At 36.6% G+C, this 18,504-nt stretch overlaps 1 protein-coding gene across 3 annotated transcripts in view; it reads right to left on the bottom strand.

Moving 5' to 3' along the window:
- Positions 1-18,504, bottom strand: part of PIBF1 (progesterone immunomodulatory binding factor 1) — a 228,488-nt gene that overhangs the window by 40,325 nt on the left and 169,659 nt on the right. For all 3 annotated transcript variants that reach the window (XM_032277352.1, XM_032277355.1, XM_032277353.1), the window contains exons 15-16: positions 11,917-12,047; positions 2,425-2,509 (exon numbers count right to left, since the gene is read on the bottom strand). In XM_032277352.1, the coding sequence (XP_032133243.1) occupies positions 2,425-2,509; positions 11,917-12,047 (216 nt within the window). The remainder of the gene's footprint in view (positions 1-2,424; positions 2,510-11,916; positions 12,048-18,504) is intronic.

Genomic DNA, 18,504 nt, shown 5'->3' with positions numbered 1-18,504 from the left:
AAAAATAGTTGATATAGCTGTATGGTCATCTGAAGTTTCTAAATATTTAATTTAAAAAACACTTGTGAGCCGGGCGCAGTGGCTCACACCTGTAATCCCAGCACTTTGGGAGGCTGAGGCGGGTCGATCACGAGGTCAAGAGATCGAGACCATCCTGGTCAACATGGTGAAATCCCGTCTCTACTAAAAATACAAAAAATTAGCTGGGCATGGTGGTGTGTGCCTGTAGTACCAGCTGAGGCAGGAGAATTGCCTGAACCCAGGAGGCGGAGGTTGCGGTGAGCCAAGATCGTGCCACTGCACTCCAGCCTGGGTAACAAGAGCGAAACTCCGTCTCAAAAAAAAAAAAAAAAACAATTGTGAAAATTCCACATAGTGAATGAACCAGGCTTCCACAGTGAAGAAACGATTACTTGAAAGCAGAATCCTAGGACATAAATGATAGTAGCAGTGATAGGTAAGGTCTAGAATGTCAGAACTCAGAAGGAAGAATAAATATCTTCAAGACAACCTTTTCATAGCTCTATAACCTGTTGTTAGATTGACTTATCTACCTAAATGTTGTAATTACAATCTAGTCCAGGGACACTTTCTTATCTTTTCAGCCATCACATAGAAGGCACCATTAAGAGAACTCACTGCAATGCCATTTCTCAGATAGAGACAATCCTTCAATTTTTCTGACACCATCTCCAGGATATGTATCTTTGAACTGCTTCCAGTAACAGTTTCCAGTTCCCCTCTCTCAACAATATTCTTCCAATAATTTCTTCCCAACATCTGGTATACTTCTCCCAGACTAGTATGAGCATACTCATAAACCAATGATCTGTTTTAAATGTTTCTTTCTCTGGCTGGGTGAGGTGGCTTATACTGTAATCCCAGCATTTTGGAAGACTGAAGTGGGAGGATCACTTGAGGTCAGGAGTTTAAGACCAGCCTGGCCAACCATGTTGAAACTTTGTCTCTATTAAAAATACAAAAATTAGCCAGGTGTGGTGGCATGCACCTATAATCCCAGCTACTCAGGAGGCTGAGGCACGAGAACCCCTTGAAACCAGAAGGCGGAGGCTGCAGTGAGCCAAGATGGTGACAGAGTGAGACTCTGCCTCAAAAAAACAACAAAAAAAACCCAAACCAGTTTATTTTTTATCAGAATAACAAAATGGGTAAGAAGATGGCTAAGATGTGACAGTGATAATTCAGAAGAAAAAAGACTTTGTATTAAAAATACCAATGGTTGGTGAGAACGCAAAAACAGTGGAACTCTCAGTCATCGTAAGGGGGAATGCAAAAGTACAGTAACTTTGGAAAATTTTGAGTTTCTTAGAAACTTAAACATACATCTACCACACAACCCAGTAATCATGTTCCTGAGTATTTACTCAAGAGAAATGGAAATTCAAGTTTATATTAAAATGTATACATAATTGTTTATAGCTATTTTATTTGGAGACATCCTCAAATGGAAACAACTCAAACGTCCATCAACTGTGAATAAACTAACAAAACTGTGTTACATCCATTTAATGGATTATTAACCAGTAATAAAAATGAAACAGATGACTAACATCTGCAACAATACAGATGAATTTCAAATGTATTATCATAACTGAGACAAGCCAGACTCAAAAGGCTATACACTGATAATTTCAGCTATATGGCATTCTGTAAAAGGTAAAACAATAGGTACAGAAAACAGGCCAGTGGTTGTTAGGGCTAGGGGTTGAGGAAAAGGGTCAACTAAAAAGGGGTAATGAGAGAATTTTTTGGAGTAATGGAACTATTCTATCTATTGATTGTGGTGCTGCTTACACAACTGTGTGCATTTGTCAAAAATCACAGACATGTATGCTAAAAAAGGTGAATTTTTTTCTGTGTATATTATACCTCAATAAACCTTACTTAAAGGAAAAAACAAAACAAAACAGGACTTATGTCTTAGTTACTAAGTTACTAACTGCCATGGACAAGCCACTCACGACTCATTTCTCCATCTATAAAATAGGAATTATATTTACTCTAAAAGAATTTTGGTGAGGGACAAAGGAAGAAAACAATTTTATGAACTTTAAAGCTCAGCACATATACTCTATATTATAGGTACTGGGATACACACTGATAAAGAAGACAGAGGCACACTAAGGAAATTAACTGTCTAGTTGCAGAACAAGATAAAACAGATTATTATTAAATAATATGGGGAAATTCAGTGACAGATATCAACAAAACAAGCAGGGGCATTCTAGGAATAAAAATTAACTCTAAGAAGTATATTACAAGTGGAATTAAAAAGGAAAGATTACAGTGAGATATAAATAAGTCATTCATGAACACGCACACCTGGAATCCAATAATTTTAACCTGATAGCAGTTTTAAAAAAGCCTAAAATGATTAAAATTATGACAAAATAGGAAAAATACCTCACGATGATTTAGAAGTTGTTCTAAATCTAATGCCATTTGATTCTTCATCTGTAGTAAAGCAGACTTTTCTTTATTTAAGTTGCTGAAAAAAAAAAAAACCCCAAGTTTAAAAAAGTCATTATGTTAGCGTAGATTTAGTTAATAAATGGTAAATAGCAAAAGATTAAACATGAATCTGATGGTTTGAATTAAAGACCAGCCATTATAATGTTTGGCCTAATGAATGGCCTATTTTGTCAGAAGACTCTTTTTTTCCCTTTTCTCTCCTTTCTCCTCTCCTCCCCCTCTCCTCTCCTTTTTCTTCCTTTCTTTTCTTTTATCCTTCTTTTCACCTTCTCTCTGTCTCTCCCTCTCTTTCTTTCTCTCTTTTGTTTAAGAGATGGAGTCTTGCTATATTGCCCAGGCTAGAATGCAGTGGCTATTTATAGACATGGTAACAATGAACCCCAGCCTCAAACTTCTGGGCTCAAGCAATCCTCCTGTCTCAGCCTCCCGAGTATCTGGGACTATAGGCATTCATCACTGTGCCCAGCTTTTCTTCTCTTAACAATCATTTGACAATGTTAACTGAGAGGCTGAGAATACTGTCCTGCCTAGTACTGGCATAAAATTAATGTGTTAAAGATGACGATTTACTACTAAACTGTAAAAAGATAAAGAAAGACTCACAAAAAAGGTAAAAAGTAGTATGTGTCTGCAAACTATGACAACACAAGATTAGAAGTCAAATTAAAACATTTATCCTTAAAACTGAAAGTAGTATTTTATAATTTACCACATACTAAATTACCAGGTATATAATTGAATTAGGTAAGTGAATCAGGTATTTAGTCTGTGGTAAACTTGAAAAAGGAATTTTTGTCTCGAAATTATTAGTTTGATTTTCAATTTCAGCCTGGGTGCAGTGGCGCTGTGGGAAGCTGAGGCAGGAGGACTGCTTGTAGCCAGGAGCTCGAGACCAGCCTGGGCAATGTGGCAAAACACTGTCTCTACAAAAATTTTAAAAAAATTAGCTGGCATGGTGGCATGTGCCTGTAGCCCCAGTTACTTGGGAGGCTGAGGTGGAGGATCACTTGATCCTCAGGTGGGAGGTTGAGGCTGCGGTGAGCTGTAATGGCACCACTGCACTCCAGCCTGAGTGACAGAGAGAGAGCCTGGCTCAAAACAAGAAAAAAAAAATCTTCAATTTGTAAATCTGCATTCCTTTTGATACAATCTATTTTCTGATAGGTGAGGGTTAGAAGCTATTTAATGAGACTAACTGTAAAGACATATTAATATTTTAAAAAAGAAATATTTGGAGTCTGCCTTATACTGTCTTTAGTTTTATTATTCAACATATGCGATTTAAGTAGAACCATTAAATAAAATATTCTTCTAATGCCACTGGAATAAATCTACTCAACCAACAGTATAAACAAGAATTAGGGAAAGCAATGGTGAGCTGAAGCTAAGTTGAAGCAACATAATTCCTCAAATGTCAAGACAAAATTTGTGGCAGGGCATGGTGGCTCACGCCTGTAATCCCAGCACTTTGAGGGGCCAAGGTGGGCGGATCATCTGAGGTCAGGACATGAGACCAGCTTGGTCAACATGGTGAAACCCTGTCTCAAATAAAAATATGAAAATTAGCCAGGTGTGGAGGCACACTTGTAATCCCAGATACTCAGGATGCTGAGGCAGGGGAATCACTGGAACCTGGGAGGCAGAGGTTGCAGTTGAGTCAAGATCATGCCACTGCACACCAGCCTGGGCGACAGAGCAAGACTCCATCTCAAAAAAAAAAAAAAAAGACAAAATTTGTGAGGGTATAACTTACAAGAGTTGTTTTAAATAGGTAACTTTTTTTTCTTTCTTGAGACGGAGTTTCACTATGTTGCCCAGGCTGGACTGCAGTGGTGTAATCTCGGCTCACTAGAATCTCCGCCTCCCGGGTTCAAGTGACTCTCCTGTCTCAGCTTCCCAAGTAGCTGGGACTACAGGCATGTGCCACCATGCCTGCCTAATTTTCATATTTTTTGTAGAGACAGTGTATCACCATGCTGGCCAGGCTGGTCTTGAATTCCTGACCTCAGGTGATCCGTCCACCTTGGCCTCCCAAAGTGCTGGGATTACAGGCATGAGCCACCGTACCTGGCTGGTAAAAACATTTTTAAAGTTCTACTTTAAGAAAATGGAGGCAGGACACTCTGGCTCATGCCTGTAATCCCAGGAGTTTGGGAGACACGTTGGAGGACTACATGAACCCAGGAGTTTGAGACTAGTGGAGGCAACATAGTGAGACCCCCATCTCTATCAAAATAAAAAAAGCCAGGTGTGGAGGCATGCACCTTTAGTCCCAGCTACGTGGAAGGATGAGGTAGGGGGATCGCCTGAGCTCAGGAGTTTGCGGCGGCAGTGAGCTATGACGCTCCACTGCATTCCAGCCTGGGCAAGAGAGTGAGACGCTCTCAAAAAAAAGGAAAGCCACTAATTTTTAGAATATTTGGCAGACTTTTTTTTTTTTTAAATATATAAAGATGGGGTTTCACCATGTTGGTCAGGCTGCTCTTGAACTCCCAACCTCAGAAGATCCACCCACCTTGGCCTCCAAAGTGCTTGGATTACAGACGTGAGCCACCACGCCTGGCCTGGCAGACATTAAAAAAAAAAAAAAAATTCAAGAAATAGTAGTAGGCATTGTGGAGCTATTGCTAATTCGAAGGACTTAAGAGGGAAAGCCCACATTCTCCTCCCTCCAAGTAATCGAGAAGGAGGCATCATAGTTTGTCCTCTGAGGAGACAGACTAGATGTAATTCTGACTTCTGTTTCCAACTGTGCCACTAACTCAGACTCAGATGTGTGGTGTAAAGCATAACACATACCACCCCACTGAACCTGTTTTCACATCTGTAAAAGTAGGAAATAATATTCATGTATGTCAAAGGGCTATGTGAATTATCTAATGAATGATTATATGAAGTGTTGAACTCATAAAACTCTATACAAATGTTATAAGTATTACTAATTTAGATGAATAAATAGGCATCAGAGTAAAATAGTAATTAAATGTCAATAAAGGTAAGCAGCTCAGCTGAAAAACAAACTGACTTTCAGAGTTAGGCGCCAGAAATTCTATAAGAGCTGAGGAGTTGAAAAGAATAAAATGGTATAAAGGAGACTGAGTGTCATGTTCTGCTAGAGTCTCCAAAGCATGGTAAAGAGCACATGTTTCTGTAACTCTAGAATTCTAACCTATCTTTAGCTGGAATCACTTTGAAGATAAAATATTTTTTCAAAATTAAATATCCAGTAAATAGGACTAGGAATTTTTAAGGAATATATATGTGTCTATGGTCATGTACACGTACACTTGTAACCATGGTATATATTTTGAGTGCAAACACATACAACACACACACACACACACACACACACACACACACACACACGCATGCACGCACTCTCTGTTTCAAATACCAACAGGCTCTTCTAAAGAAAATGTAGTGTAATCAGAATGGAATGTCGAGGTAATTAAAGGATTTTGACTGGATAATTCTTTACAAATGCTTTTACATTGTAGTGTTTAACTTTTAAAGAAGAAAGTATTCTATAATTAAATAGCAAAACAACTGTATATACATGAAATAAAGGGCGGGGGGATAGATTGGTTTACAGAGCAATTATGTTGTACCTGTAAGACATGAGTTTACCACAAACAATATGAACTTCCCAGACAATATTGCTGTGATTGGAATATTTGGGTATATATTTTCAGTCTTCTTTGTAATATACTCGAACCACAGGGAGACAGCCTTCAATATATGGGTCTCTAAAACTTAATATGATGATTACATTCACTCTTCTTCTATTTACTCAATAGAATTTTAGTCTTCATAAGACATATTTCGTAACAGTGGAAACTTACCTTTAAAAATACAAAGCTTCTACAAGTGACTCATAAAGCTACTACAAAACAAATCTCCTTATAAGCACATCTATCTTGAATGGTATATTACACCCATAATTGTTCAATTCATGGTTAATTATTACTTAGAAATTCATGTTTATGGCTCTGCTTCACCTGCAATATGAAAACATACTCCTGATATATTGTTCCTTAACTTCCTGGATCAATATACTCTGGGGTAGCTTTGTAAGAGAAGTTGACAATGTAGTCTTTTCTTCTTTAACTACCAGTTAAGAATATACTGAGAAATGACAACAGGCGAAGAAAATTTACGCTAATTATTCCCTTTCCATGCTTCCTTTCTTTCTGAAGTAGAGATCAAACTGTATTATGCAGGCTGTCTCTTGTGGCTTGGTGGAAGAAAGTTAACAGTACTACTTTTAGAAAAAAGTATTACTTTAATGATAGGAGAACTTAAAGCAGTCAATAGCAACATCTCAAATGTTTGCTTTTTTTTTTTTTTGAGACAGAGTCTTGCTCTGTCACCAGGCTAGAGTGCAATGGTAAGATCTTGGCTCACTGCAACCTCCTGGGTTCAAGCAATTCTCAGCAATCCTCCTGAATAGCTGGGACTACAGGTGTGTGCCACCATGCCCGGCTAAGTTTTTGTATTTTTAGTAGAGACAGGGTTTCACCATGTTACCCAGGATGGTCTCCATCACCTCACCTTGTGATCTGCCCATCTTGACCTCCAAAAGTGCTGTGATTATAAGCATGAGCCACCACGACCAACCTCAAATGTTTGCTTTTAATGTGTTTATAATGATTTCATTTTAGTGCATATTTACTCTAGCATTTCCAGAAATTGAATATATTGTATAAACAGTTCATTTTCAAGGGGTAAGTATGGTATAGTGGTATTGTTTAATTTCCTAAGAAAAGCATAAAATTTTTTTTTTTTTTTTTAAGACAGGGTTTCATCATGTTGGTCAGGCTGGTCTTGAACTCGCGACCTCAGGTGATCCACCTGCCTTGGCCTCCAAAGTGCTTGGATTACAGGCGTGAGCCACCACGCCCGGCTGAAAAGCATACAATTATTCAGTTCTTCAAAGAGTTTTTACTGAATTAGAAAAACATTTAAAAATAATTGATGTAGGCCGGGCGCGGTGGCTCAAGCCTGTATTCCCAGCACTTTGGGAGGCCGAGGCGGGTGGATCACGAGAGGTCAAGAGATCGAGACCATCCTGGTCAACATGGTGAAACTCCGTCTCTACTAAAAATACAAAAAATTAGCTGGGCATGGTGGCACGTGCCTGTAATCCCAGCTACTCAGGAGGCTGAGGCAGGAGAATTGCCTGAACCCAGGAGACGGAGGTTGCGGTGAGCCGAGATCGCGCCATTGCACTCCAGCCTGGGTAAGGAGAGCAAAACTCCGTCTCAAAAAAAAAAAAAAAAAAAAAAAAAAAATTGACGTAAATATTTTTTACAACTATCATCAACACCTAACGAAGAGGAATATGAATCTTCCTGTTTATGTTTTCTAAGGAACATAATAACTTGATAACCCTTTTGGATGGGCCATCATTAATGTTTACATTTCAAATAAAAGACAAGGGGAGGGGAAGTAACATTTACTGAGATTCTCCTATGTGCCAGAGCTTTATATATGTTCCTAAATTTAATTTTCACAACTACCCCTTCAGGTTTACATTAATATCTAATTTTACAAACACATTTACCATAAGAAGAGAAATCAGCCTGATGTGTATTCAAAGCCCAGGATAATTCCACTCCAGGATTTGAAATGCCATCTGCTTAGAGTAGGGATGAAGGAATGTGGAGCTGCGGGTATACAGAACTGTGATCTATCCTACTATATCTGAATTACTGGCTAAGCTGACTTTTTAATGGCATTGTTACATCACAGCATTTCATTTATGTAACCAGGGTACACCTATAGCAGCATCTCAAATGTCATAATTAAACTACTGGAAGTTTAACAATTTTTCACTTTAGAAGGTAGTTGCTTCAATTAAGAATCAGATTTCATATCCTGTGAAATATCTTCACAATGTACAAAAATATCACAGTGAATTTATGAAACACAAGACATTAAAGGACTCATATTTAGTACAAAATATTTTTGGTAGTTAATTCCATAAATGACATGGCTTTTATGAAAACTGTTGCTGTTACTAGGGGAATCTTTTGTTCAAATTCAACATATTTTAAGAAATGTTATTTCTCATTTTTAATATAATTTTCAACAAAAAATTTCTTACATATAAGGTAAGTACTAAGAATGGCAAACATTTATTGAACACTGTTGAATATAATGTTTAGGCACTATGCTATCTGTGTATATTATGAAGACTGTATCACTTATTCCTAAGAACAACCCTATTAATCAGGTGCTATTAGCACTACTCTCATTTTTTTTTTTTTTTTTTTTTTTTTTGAGACAGAGTTTTGCTTTGTCATCCAGGCTGGAGTACAGTTGCATGATCTCAGTTGACTGCAAACTCTGCTTCCCATGCTCAAGCCATCCTCCTAAGTCAGCCTCCCAAGTAGCTAGGACTACAGGTGCATGCCATCACACCCAGCTAATTTTTTTGTATTTTTTGTAAAGATGGGGTTTTGTCATGTTGTCTGAGCTGGTCTCGAACTCCTGGGCTCAAGCAATCTGCCTTCCTCAGCACCGCTCTCATTTCACCTATGAGGAAACTGGCTGTACTGTCCAATACCACAGCCATTAGCCACTGTGGCAATTGAAATTATCTTTAACTTTATTAAAATTAAATTAACTTTAATTTTAATTTAATTTGAATAAAATTAAAGATAATTTAATTTTAATAGAATCAAAAATTTAGTTCCTCAGTAACACTAGCCACATTTCAAAGGCTCAGGTTGGGCGTGGTGGCTCATGCCTGTAATTCCAGCACTTTGGGAGGTCGAGGTGGGTGGATCACCTGAAGTCTCAGAGTTCGAGACCAGCCTGACCAACATGGAGAAACACTGTGTTTACTAAAAATACAAAATTAGCTGGGCGTGGTGGCATATGCCTGTAATCCCAGCTACTGCCTGTAATCCCAGCTACTCGGGAGGCTGAGACAGGAGAATTGCTTTAACCCGGGAGGTGGAGGTTGTGGTAAGCCTAACCAAGAATCTGCCATTGCACTCCAGACTGGGCAACAAGAGCAAAACTCCATCACAAAAAAAAAAATAAATAAAAATAAAAAAAGAAAAGAAAAAGAAAATAGAAACGATAACTACAACAACAAAAACTCAAACAAATGCTCAACACTTACATGTGGCTAGCTAGTGGCTACCATACTAGACAGCACAGATATGGAATATTTTTATCATTATACAAAGTTCTATTGGACAACAAAGGTTTAAAGAGTTTAAATGTACTTGCCCTAACTTAAAACTAAGTACTGAGTTGAATTTAAAAACTTTCTTTTAAAATCTGTATTTTAAAAAACTTTATTATAGAATATTTCAGAAGAGAAAATATGTAATAGCAAACCCTGATATATCTATCACCCCGCTTCAGCAATGATCAATTCATTAAAGTGCTACTTAATCACTGTGATACACAACATTTTTGTTCTCTTCCTTAATTATTTTAGTTAAAGATAAATTATCCCTTATTCAGAATAGAACATAGAGGGGCAGTATAACCTAACGCTTAGGAGAATAGAATTAGCAAGCAGGCAGATATTGATTTGAATTCTGGCTCTACCACAATGCTGTATGTTCTTAGAGGACAAGTTGCTTAATTTCTCTATGGCTGAATTTGTTCATCCGTATAATTTGCTCCTATGGCTAGCTATTATTTTCTCTATATTAAGCATTTTAAGATACTTTAATTCTTAGTAAAATAAATAATCAAATAAATTTATCTGGAGATAACTGTGAAAGAAGTAACTTTTTCCCTCAGAACTTTGATATGCTTCCCCATCAAAAGAATATAAAGCTAAAATAAGACATATAAAAGATTCAAATTTTAAGGCCGAGCACAGTGGCTCATGCCTGTAATCCCAGCACTCTGGGAGGCCGAGGCAGGTGGATCACGAGGTCAGGAGTTTGAGACTAGCCTGACCAACATGGTGAAACCCCGTCTCTACTAAAAATATAAAAATAAGCTGGGTGTGGTGGCACATGTCTGTAATCCCAGCTACTCGGGAGGCTGAGGCAGGAGAATTGCTTGAACCCAGGAGGCGGAGGTTGCAGTGAACCAAGATCGTGCCACTGCACTCCAGCCTGGTGACAGAGCAAGACTCTGTCTCAAAAAAAATAAATAAAAAAAAAATCTAGAAATAAATTATTTATTTTGACATTTAAAGTATAAATATAACCCTAAATTATTTAAACAAATCATCAAAAATTTAAGACCAGGAACAAAGTTCTAGACCAATTATTTTGGAGGGGCAGAAATGAAAGAAGGTAATTATTATGATTCATTAAAAATAACATTTATACTTTAGAATTAGTTATCAATAGTTTTATATTTTTGTTTGTATACTTTAATAACCATTTTCTTATAGTTTTCCAATTCCTTTATTTATTTGTTTATTTATTTTTTTGAGGCTGAGTGTCGCTCTGTCACCAGGCTGGAGTGCAGTGGTGCAATCTCAGCTCCTGCAACCTCCTGGGTTTGAGTGATTCTCTTGCCTTAGTCTCCTAAGTAGCTGCGGTTACAGACGTGCGCCACCACGCCCAGATAATTTTTGTATTTCTAGTAGAGATGGGGTTTCACCATGTTGGCCAGGATGGTCTTGATCTCCTGACCTCATGATCTGCCCGCCTCGGCCTCCCAAAGTGCTGGGATTACAGGTGTGAGCCACCATGCCTGGTCCCAATTTCTTCATTTAACCATTTCTATTCCCATCTAATTCTCTGTTTTTACATTTATAATCAGTTAATAATGTACACATAAAAATTCAAATTATTCTAATAATCTTAAAAATCTAATAACTAAACCAACTAACTATCCACAAATAAAACTGTTTCATTTACACATATCTTCATTCTTTTATTTCAGTTTAAAAAACCAAAATGGTCATAGCAAATTGTTTTGGATAAGATCTCATACAAAAACATTACAAATTAAGGAAGTGAAAGGAATTTATTTATTAACATTTAAAAGTTACTTTCATGTAAAAGGTCAGAAGAAAAGCCAAAAAATTCCTTGGCAAAAATTAACATAAATCTAAGTAAATGTTTATTTATTTTTTTGTTTTAAAAGCCATTTTAATGCCACAAATGGCAAATTCCTCCTCTTCCTTTGGTCAACCTGTAACATACTAAAGAGTTCTAGGGAAGCAAGGACGAGTAACTGTTGTGTCCTCTAGGATAGATGGAATGTCAGGCTCATAAGTGTAGTAACACTGTTATTTCCATGCTAAGACATATGAACACAAGTGGAATGTGAACACCTGACGTGATCTGACCTTAGTTTTTCTAAGAGAAGTTTAATCATTACTTTTAACACCACCTTCATTATTTTATTTTCATGATTTACAACCCAAATTCATCGATACCAGCAATATGGTGTATCTTTATTATTCAAATAAAAGATCTGTGGATGATTTACCTGACATCCTTCTCAAATTGTGCAATAGATTCCATGAGCGAATCAATCTTAGAATCTCTCTGACGCACTGATTCAATGAGATACCTGTAGGGCTGTTGAGTCTGGTTTAATAACGAATTGGCTCTGTCAAGCTAAAGAAACAAAGGTTTCATTAAAACCTAGAAAAAGTAACAACAAAATAAAATCATTCAAAATGCTCTAGCACAAATATAGTATAGAAATTCCTTTACCTGAATTATCTGAGAAGCTTTTCCTGTGGAAATTTGAAGGTTTTAAGAATGAATCCATTGTGTAATGAGAACAACAACAAAAAGAATGAATCCATATAGCTATTCTTAGTAACAACTACAAATAAGAAATTATTATTATTATTATTTGAGATGGAGTCTCACTCTGTCACCCAGGCTAGAGTGCAGTGGCATTATCTCAGCTCACTGCAACCTCTGCCTCCCAGGTTCAAGCGATTCTCATGCCTCAGCCTTCCAAATAGCTGGGATTAAAGGTACCCGTCACCACGTCTGACTAATTTTCGTAACTTTAGTAGAGATGGGATTTCGCCATGTTGGCTAGGCTGGTCTTGAATGCCTGACCTCAGGTGATCCGCCCACCTCAGCCTCCCAAAGTGCTGCGATTACAGGTGTGAGCCACCGTGCCCGGTTGAGAAAATTTTAAATAAAATATTAATAGCAATTTTGAGAAAAAGTAAACTTAAATTTTCTTAGTATTTGTTGGTCTGAAAAGCTATATGACATAAAATATATCTTTTTAAAATGAAAACACTTAGCTAAAAGTTAAAATATTTTTATTTTTTTTATTTTTATTTTTTTTTATGAGAGGGGTTTCACCATGTTGGTCAGGACAGTCTCGAACTCCTGACCTCAGATGATCCACCCACCTCGGCCTCCCAAAGTGCTGGGATTACAGGCGTGAGCCATTGCGCGTGGCCCTAAAAGTTAAAATCTTTTATTTGAGCTTCACTTCTACTAAAAATAGTCACATGGCAATTCAATAATTTTTTGATTTCTTCGTATTCCCTTGTTTTAAAAGTACATAATTTATATATTCAAATCATTATGTATAAATTTTTGAAAAATGTGGTTTAAAATATAATGTAAAATTTACCATTTTAATCACGTGAAAGTGTACAATTCAGTGTCATTAAGTACATTCACAATGTTGAATAGCTGCCACTCCTGTTTCCAAAACACTTTCATCAGCCCATATGGAAACTCTGTACCCAATAAAGAAAAACTCTCCATTTTCTCCTTCCTCCTGGCCGTAAACCTCTATCTTACTTTCTGCCTCTGTGAGTTTGCCTATTCCAGATACCTCATATAAGTGAAATAATAAAATATTTGCCCTTTGCTGTCTGCTTATTTCACTTAGTGTGATGTTTTCAGAGTTCATCTATGTTGTACCATGTATCAGAACTTCACTCCTCTTAATGGTCAAATAATAGTTCATTGTATGTTTACAGTACATTTTGTTTATCCATTCATCTCTTGAACACTTGGGTTGTTTCCACTTTTTGGCTATTGTGAATAATGCTGCCATGAACATTGGTGCACAAATACTGTATATGTTAGAGTTATTGTTTCACTTCTGTTGGGTAGCTACCTAGAAGTGGAGTAGAACTGTTGGATCATATGGTAGTTACATAGCTACCTTTTTGAGGAACTGTAACGGTTCCACAGCAGTGATACCATTTTCCATTCCTACCAGCAATAAACTTGATTCCAATGTCTCCACACCCTGGCCAAACACAGGTTATTTTATGTGCATACTGGTCATCTGGATATCTTCTTTGGAGAAAAGTCTTCACAAGTCTACATTTTAATTGTGATTTTTGTTGTTGTTGCTGAGTTGTAGTTCTTTATATATTCTTGATAATACAGTCTTATTAGATATAAAATTTACTTTCATTTTTTGGGTTATCTTTTCACTTTCTTGATAATCTTATTTATTTATTTAGAGATGGAGTCTCGCTCTGTAACCCAGACTGGAGTGCAGTGGCGTGATCTCAACTCACTGCAACCTCTGCCTCCCGGGTTTAGGCAATCCTCCTGCCTCAGCCTCCCAAGTAGCTGGAATTACAGGCGTACACCTGGCTAATTTTCATATTTTTAGTAGAGACAGTGTTTCAACATGTTGGTCAGGCTGGTCTCAAACTCCTGACCTCAAGTGATCCACCCACCATGGCATCCAAAAGTGCTGGGATTACAGGCATGAGCCATTGCACCTGGCCAATAATCTTTAAAACACAAGTTTTTATACTTATGAAATTCAATTTATCAATTTTATTTTTTTGTGCCTGTCCTTTTGGAGAAATTGCCAAAAACAAGGTCATAATTTTCTCCTATGTTTTCTTCTATGAATTTTATACCTTTAATGCTTAAATTTAGGTCTCTGATCTAGTTTGAGTTAGTTTTTGAATATGGTATAAGGTAAGGGTCCAACTTCATTATTTTGCATATAGATGCTCAGTTTTACCAGCCTGATTTGTTGAAAAGACCAGCCTTTCTCCATTAAATGGTCCTGGCATTCTTGGTGAAAACGACTGGCCATATAGACAAGTGTTTATTTCTGGGCTCTATTCTATTAATAATCCATGGGTCTTTATGTCCGTACTTATTCTAGTTGCACACTGTTTTGCTGACTGTAGCTTTATAGTAAGTTCTGAAATCTGGGAATGAATCCCTTCAACTTTGTTTTTCCTTTTAAAGGATTGTTTTGGCCATTTGGGGTGCCCTGAAATTCCACATGAATTTTAGGATGCATTTTTCTATTTCTGTAAAAAAAATGCCATTGGGATTTTGATAGGGACTGCATTTAATTTGTTGAATGTTTTGGGTAGTATTATCATCCTAACAATATGAAATCTTCCAATCCGTGAATATGGAATGTCTTGTGTCCATTTGGTTTGGTTAAATTTATTACTAAGCACTTTCTTCTTTTTGAGACAGGGTCTCACTCTGTCACCTAGTCTGAAGTGCGTGTGGAGTGCAGTGGCAACCATGGCTCACTGCAGCCTACATCTTGGGCTCATGTGATCCTCCCACCTAAGCCTCCCAAGCAGCTGGGTCTACAGGCATGAGCCACCATGCCTGGCTAATTTTATTTTATATTTTTTATAGAGACAGAGTCTCCCTACGTTGCCCAGGATGGTCTCAAACTCCTGAGCTCAAGCAATTCTGTCTCAGCCTTTCAAAGTTCTGGGATTACAGGCATGAACCACCGTGCCTGGCTGTATTTTTTTCTTTTTGATGCTATTGTAAACGGAACTGTTCTCTTAATTTCCTTTGTCAGACTGTTCATTGCTAGTTTGCCATATACAATTTTAGGCTGTGCCTTTTTACATAACCTTATACCAGAATCATTTTTCCAGGTTGTTAGGGTATGACATTTATATTATTAGTGGTTACAAAACTGCCTAGCAAAGCCAATGTATTACAATTTACACTATGTATAGTAACAGACATTTAGAATGTTATCAATTATAACAGTAATTTACGTTAGAATAAACAATATTACAACAGATCTTTTCAGTACGGTAGTTTTTTTTCTTGTTAGTATTTTCTTTGTTAATTTTTTTCCAGTATAGAAGACATACTAGGCTAAGGGGTATGACTATTTAATGTTCTTACTACACAAGACAAAAGTTTTCTCCCATAGGATTTTTATCAACTTATATATACTCAACCATAGTTTTTAAAAAGTTACTTGTTTTTGTTTTTTTTTTTCCTTAAGCAAATGTAAATTGTATGTCACTACAAAACGAAATGAAGCATTATCAGTGTTAGCAAGCTCTTACTTTGGTATATAATGAATTCTTGAAAAAGGTATTCTATAGTTGGATAACTACAACCAAACTGATGGATATCTATTATTAGGGTGAAGGAGTCAGGAAGGGGATATTTTATTACACAAAACAGAATGACAGAATTCCTAACTATTCTATGACCTTTAGATACTTTTTGAAGATAAACTTCTAGCCTTTTATACATGTTTAAATATTTTTCCCCCTCTTTTTATCATAATTGCTAAAAAGTTCCATTAAAGTTAAAGATTTACTATTTTCCTGGGACAAGAAATGATTTGTATTTTTTTCCTCAAATGAATTATGTTCATGAGATCTATGTACTTTTAAAGGATCAAGGCCTAAGAGTATATTTTAGCATTTCAATTTTTTGGTTTTCCACTCATTTTAATAAAATGAGTGATTCGAAGCCCGGGAGCTGAAGGAACAGGAAACAGTGCGATGGATATAGTGGAAAGCATGGTGGGAAGCAGAAAGAATCAAGATTAGTAGTGAGAACATTGTTAAAACGATCAGCAACGAGATTGGCTAGGAAAGGAGGGCAATGAAGCCAAGAGGGGGTTGACCGACTGTTAGAGGATATCTGCTTGCACTTAGAGAACTATTCTGTAAAAGCATTTATTCATCTAAATTGTACAGGAAAATTCTGATAGCTATATTAACTATAGTACAGGCAAAAACATTCCTCAAAAAAAAAAAAAAAAAAGAAAATGAATAATGAAAGAAAAGAAGACTACTTTTTGGAAGGAACATATTTCATTACAGTGAAAGTGCAGCCACAAAGAAAAAAATACCTCCCCCCCCAAAAAAAATCCATGAATAGTTTCTATAGTTTGGGTTTTAGTGTATTTTTTTCTTTGCTTTGATAATCATTCTTTAAAAATCTATTACAGTGTCACTGGAATCTTATTATTGTACTAAGTTACTCTATGAACATTCAAATATGCAGCTGCACAAAAATAAAACTAAGTTCTACTAACCTGTATAACCAGTTTCTCCAGTCAATTAAATCAAACAATTGCCTTGGTTTTGTTTTCACAGAACTGACCCTAACTGAATAAACTAAACTGACAAGTTGCTTTGTGTTTCAAAGTGCAGAATAGTCCAAGTGTATGTGTAGGGAAAGGGTGGCAGGGAATAACTAAGAACATTTGTGAACTGTAGTTAACTTCTGCTCAGAATGAGCTGTTTAAAACATATTAAACCTAATTTCAATTGCATAAAACATATAGCACAGTCTTAATTATTTTAGTTCAATTTTTTTCATGAAAGTAGTTACATAAATTAGGTATATATATATATGTATTTTTACATATATATGTATTTTACATATATATGTGTATACACACACACACACACACACACACACACACACACATACATATGTATTTTTTTTTGAGATAGGATCTCATCTATTGCCTCGGCTACAGTGCAGTGGTGTGATCACAGCTCACTGCAGCCTGGACCTCCCAGGCTCAAGTGATCCTCCTACTTCAGCCTCTTCAGCAGCCAGGACCACAGGCATGTACCACCATGCCCGACTAAAGATGTTAATGTTATAAACAAAGTTAAGGACCAGAAGTCTTACTTTCAAAAGGTATCTTTATAACATAAAAACTATAACCTCCTTACTCTGGATAATAAATACAACACTGTTGTCAGTGTTACAGATATATTTCCTCATAAACCTGTTTTTAGGCTTCTGAATCCTCAAAGTTGACTTTCATTCCTTAGGAAAAAAGTACATGTCTCTGAATAAAAAGTGATGCTAGTTTCCATGTTTGAAATAAATGTATTAGAATTCCTTCAATAAAGTTTTCAAAAATCTTCCTGTAACTATAATAATTACTATCTAAAAACTTTTACAATTGCTCACATTGTCTATTGTTAGTAATCTTTTCCTTATAGGAAAGTCTTAGTAATTAGTGACTCAGGAATCATGTAAGTAATAAGTGACTCTGGATTAAACCCATGACACAACATTTTATAGAAGTGTTATTCTTCTTTTGTTTCAGTAACCTGTACATATAATTCAGAGAAAAGCAACACTTGATTAAAACATAATTATATCTTTTGATTCAAATACTAATTTAACTTAGATGATAATCTAAAATTACAAAATTTCTCTTAAAATTCAAAAACACAAATACAAAGGTGACTGCATTTTGCTGTATGTTTTTCCTACATGTGGAGCTTTTTTCTTGGGGAGTTTACTTTCACAGAAACTAGAAATGAAGTTCTTTATTGCCAGGAATAAAACAAATGCTGCTGAATGGAATTTAACATTGAGTTGCTTTCTGTGTATAAAATATATGCAACAGATACTTTCTAGTAGTGGTGGTAGTTTGTACACAACCAGTCACATATCTTTGCTTAATACTTTTAATCATGCTATGAAAGAAAAAAATGCCTACTTGAGGTCCCATATGGGGCAACACTTTGGCACAACTTTTCTATGCTCTCAATCACTGGGGAAAATGTAAAAAAACCAAAAAGTGATTTCTGGCTGGGCAAGGTGGCTCTCGCTTGTAATCCCAGCACTTTGGGAAGCCAAGGTGGGCGGATTGCTTGAGGTCAGGAATTGAAGACCAGCCTGGCCAACATGGCAAAATCCTGTCTTTACTAAAAATACAAAAATTAGCCTGGGGTAATGGCACATGCCTGTAATCCCAGCTTCTTGGGAGGCTGAGGCCTAAGAATTGCTTGAATCCAGGAGGTGGCTGCAGTGAGCTGAGAGCATGCCACTGTACTCCAGCCTGGGTGACAGAGCA

The sequence above is a fragment of the Sapajus apella genome, unplaced genomic scaffold (genome assembly GCF_009761245.1).
Source record: "Sapajus apella isolate SASKATOON/1434 unplaced genomic scaffold, GSC_monkey_1.0 scaffold9, whole genome shotgun sequence".
Taxonomy (NCBI): Eukaryota; Metazoa; Chordata; class Mammalia; order Primates; family Cebidae; genus Sapajus; species Sapajus apella.
The sequence above is the reverse complement of the archived record's forward strand: the minus strand, read 5'-3'. Positions and strand labels throughout refer to the sequence as shown.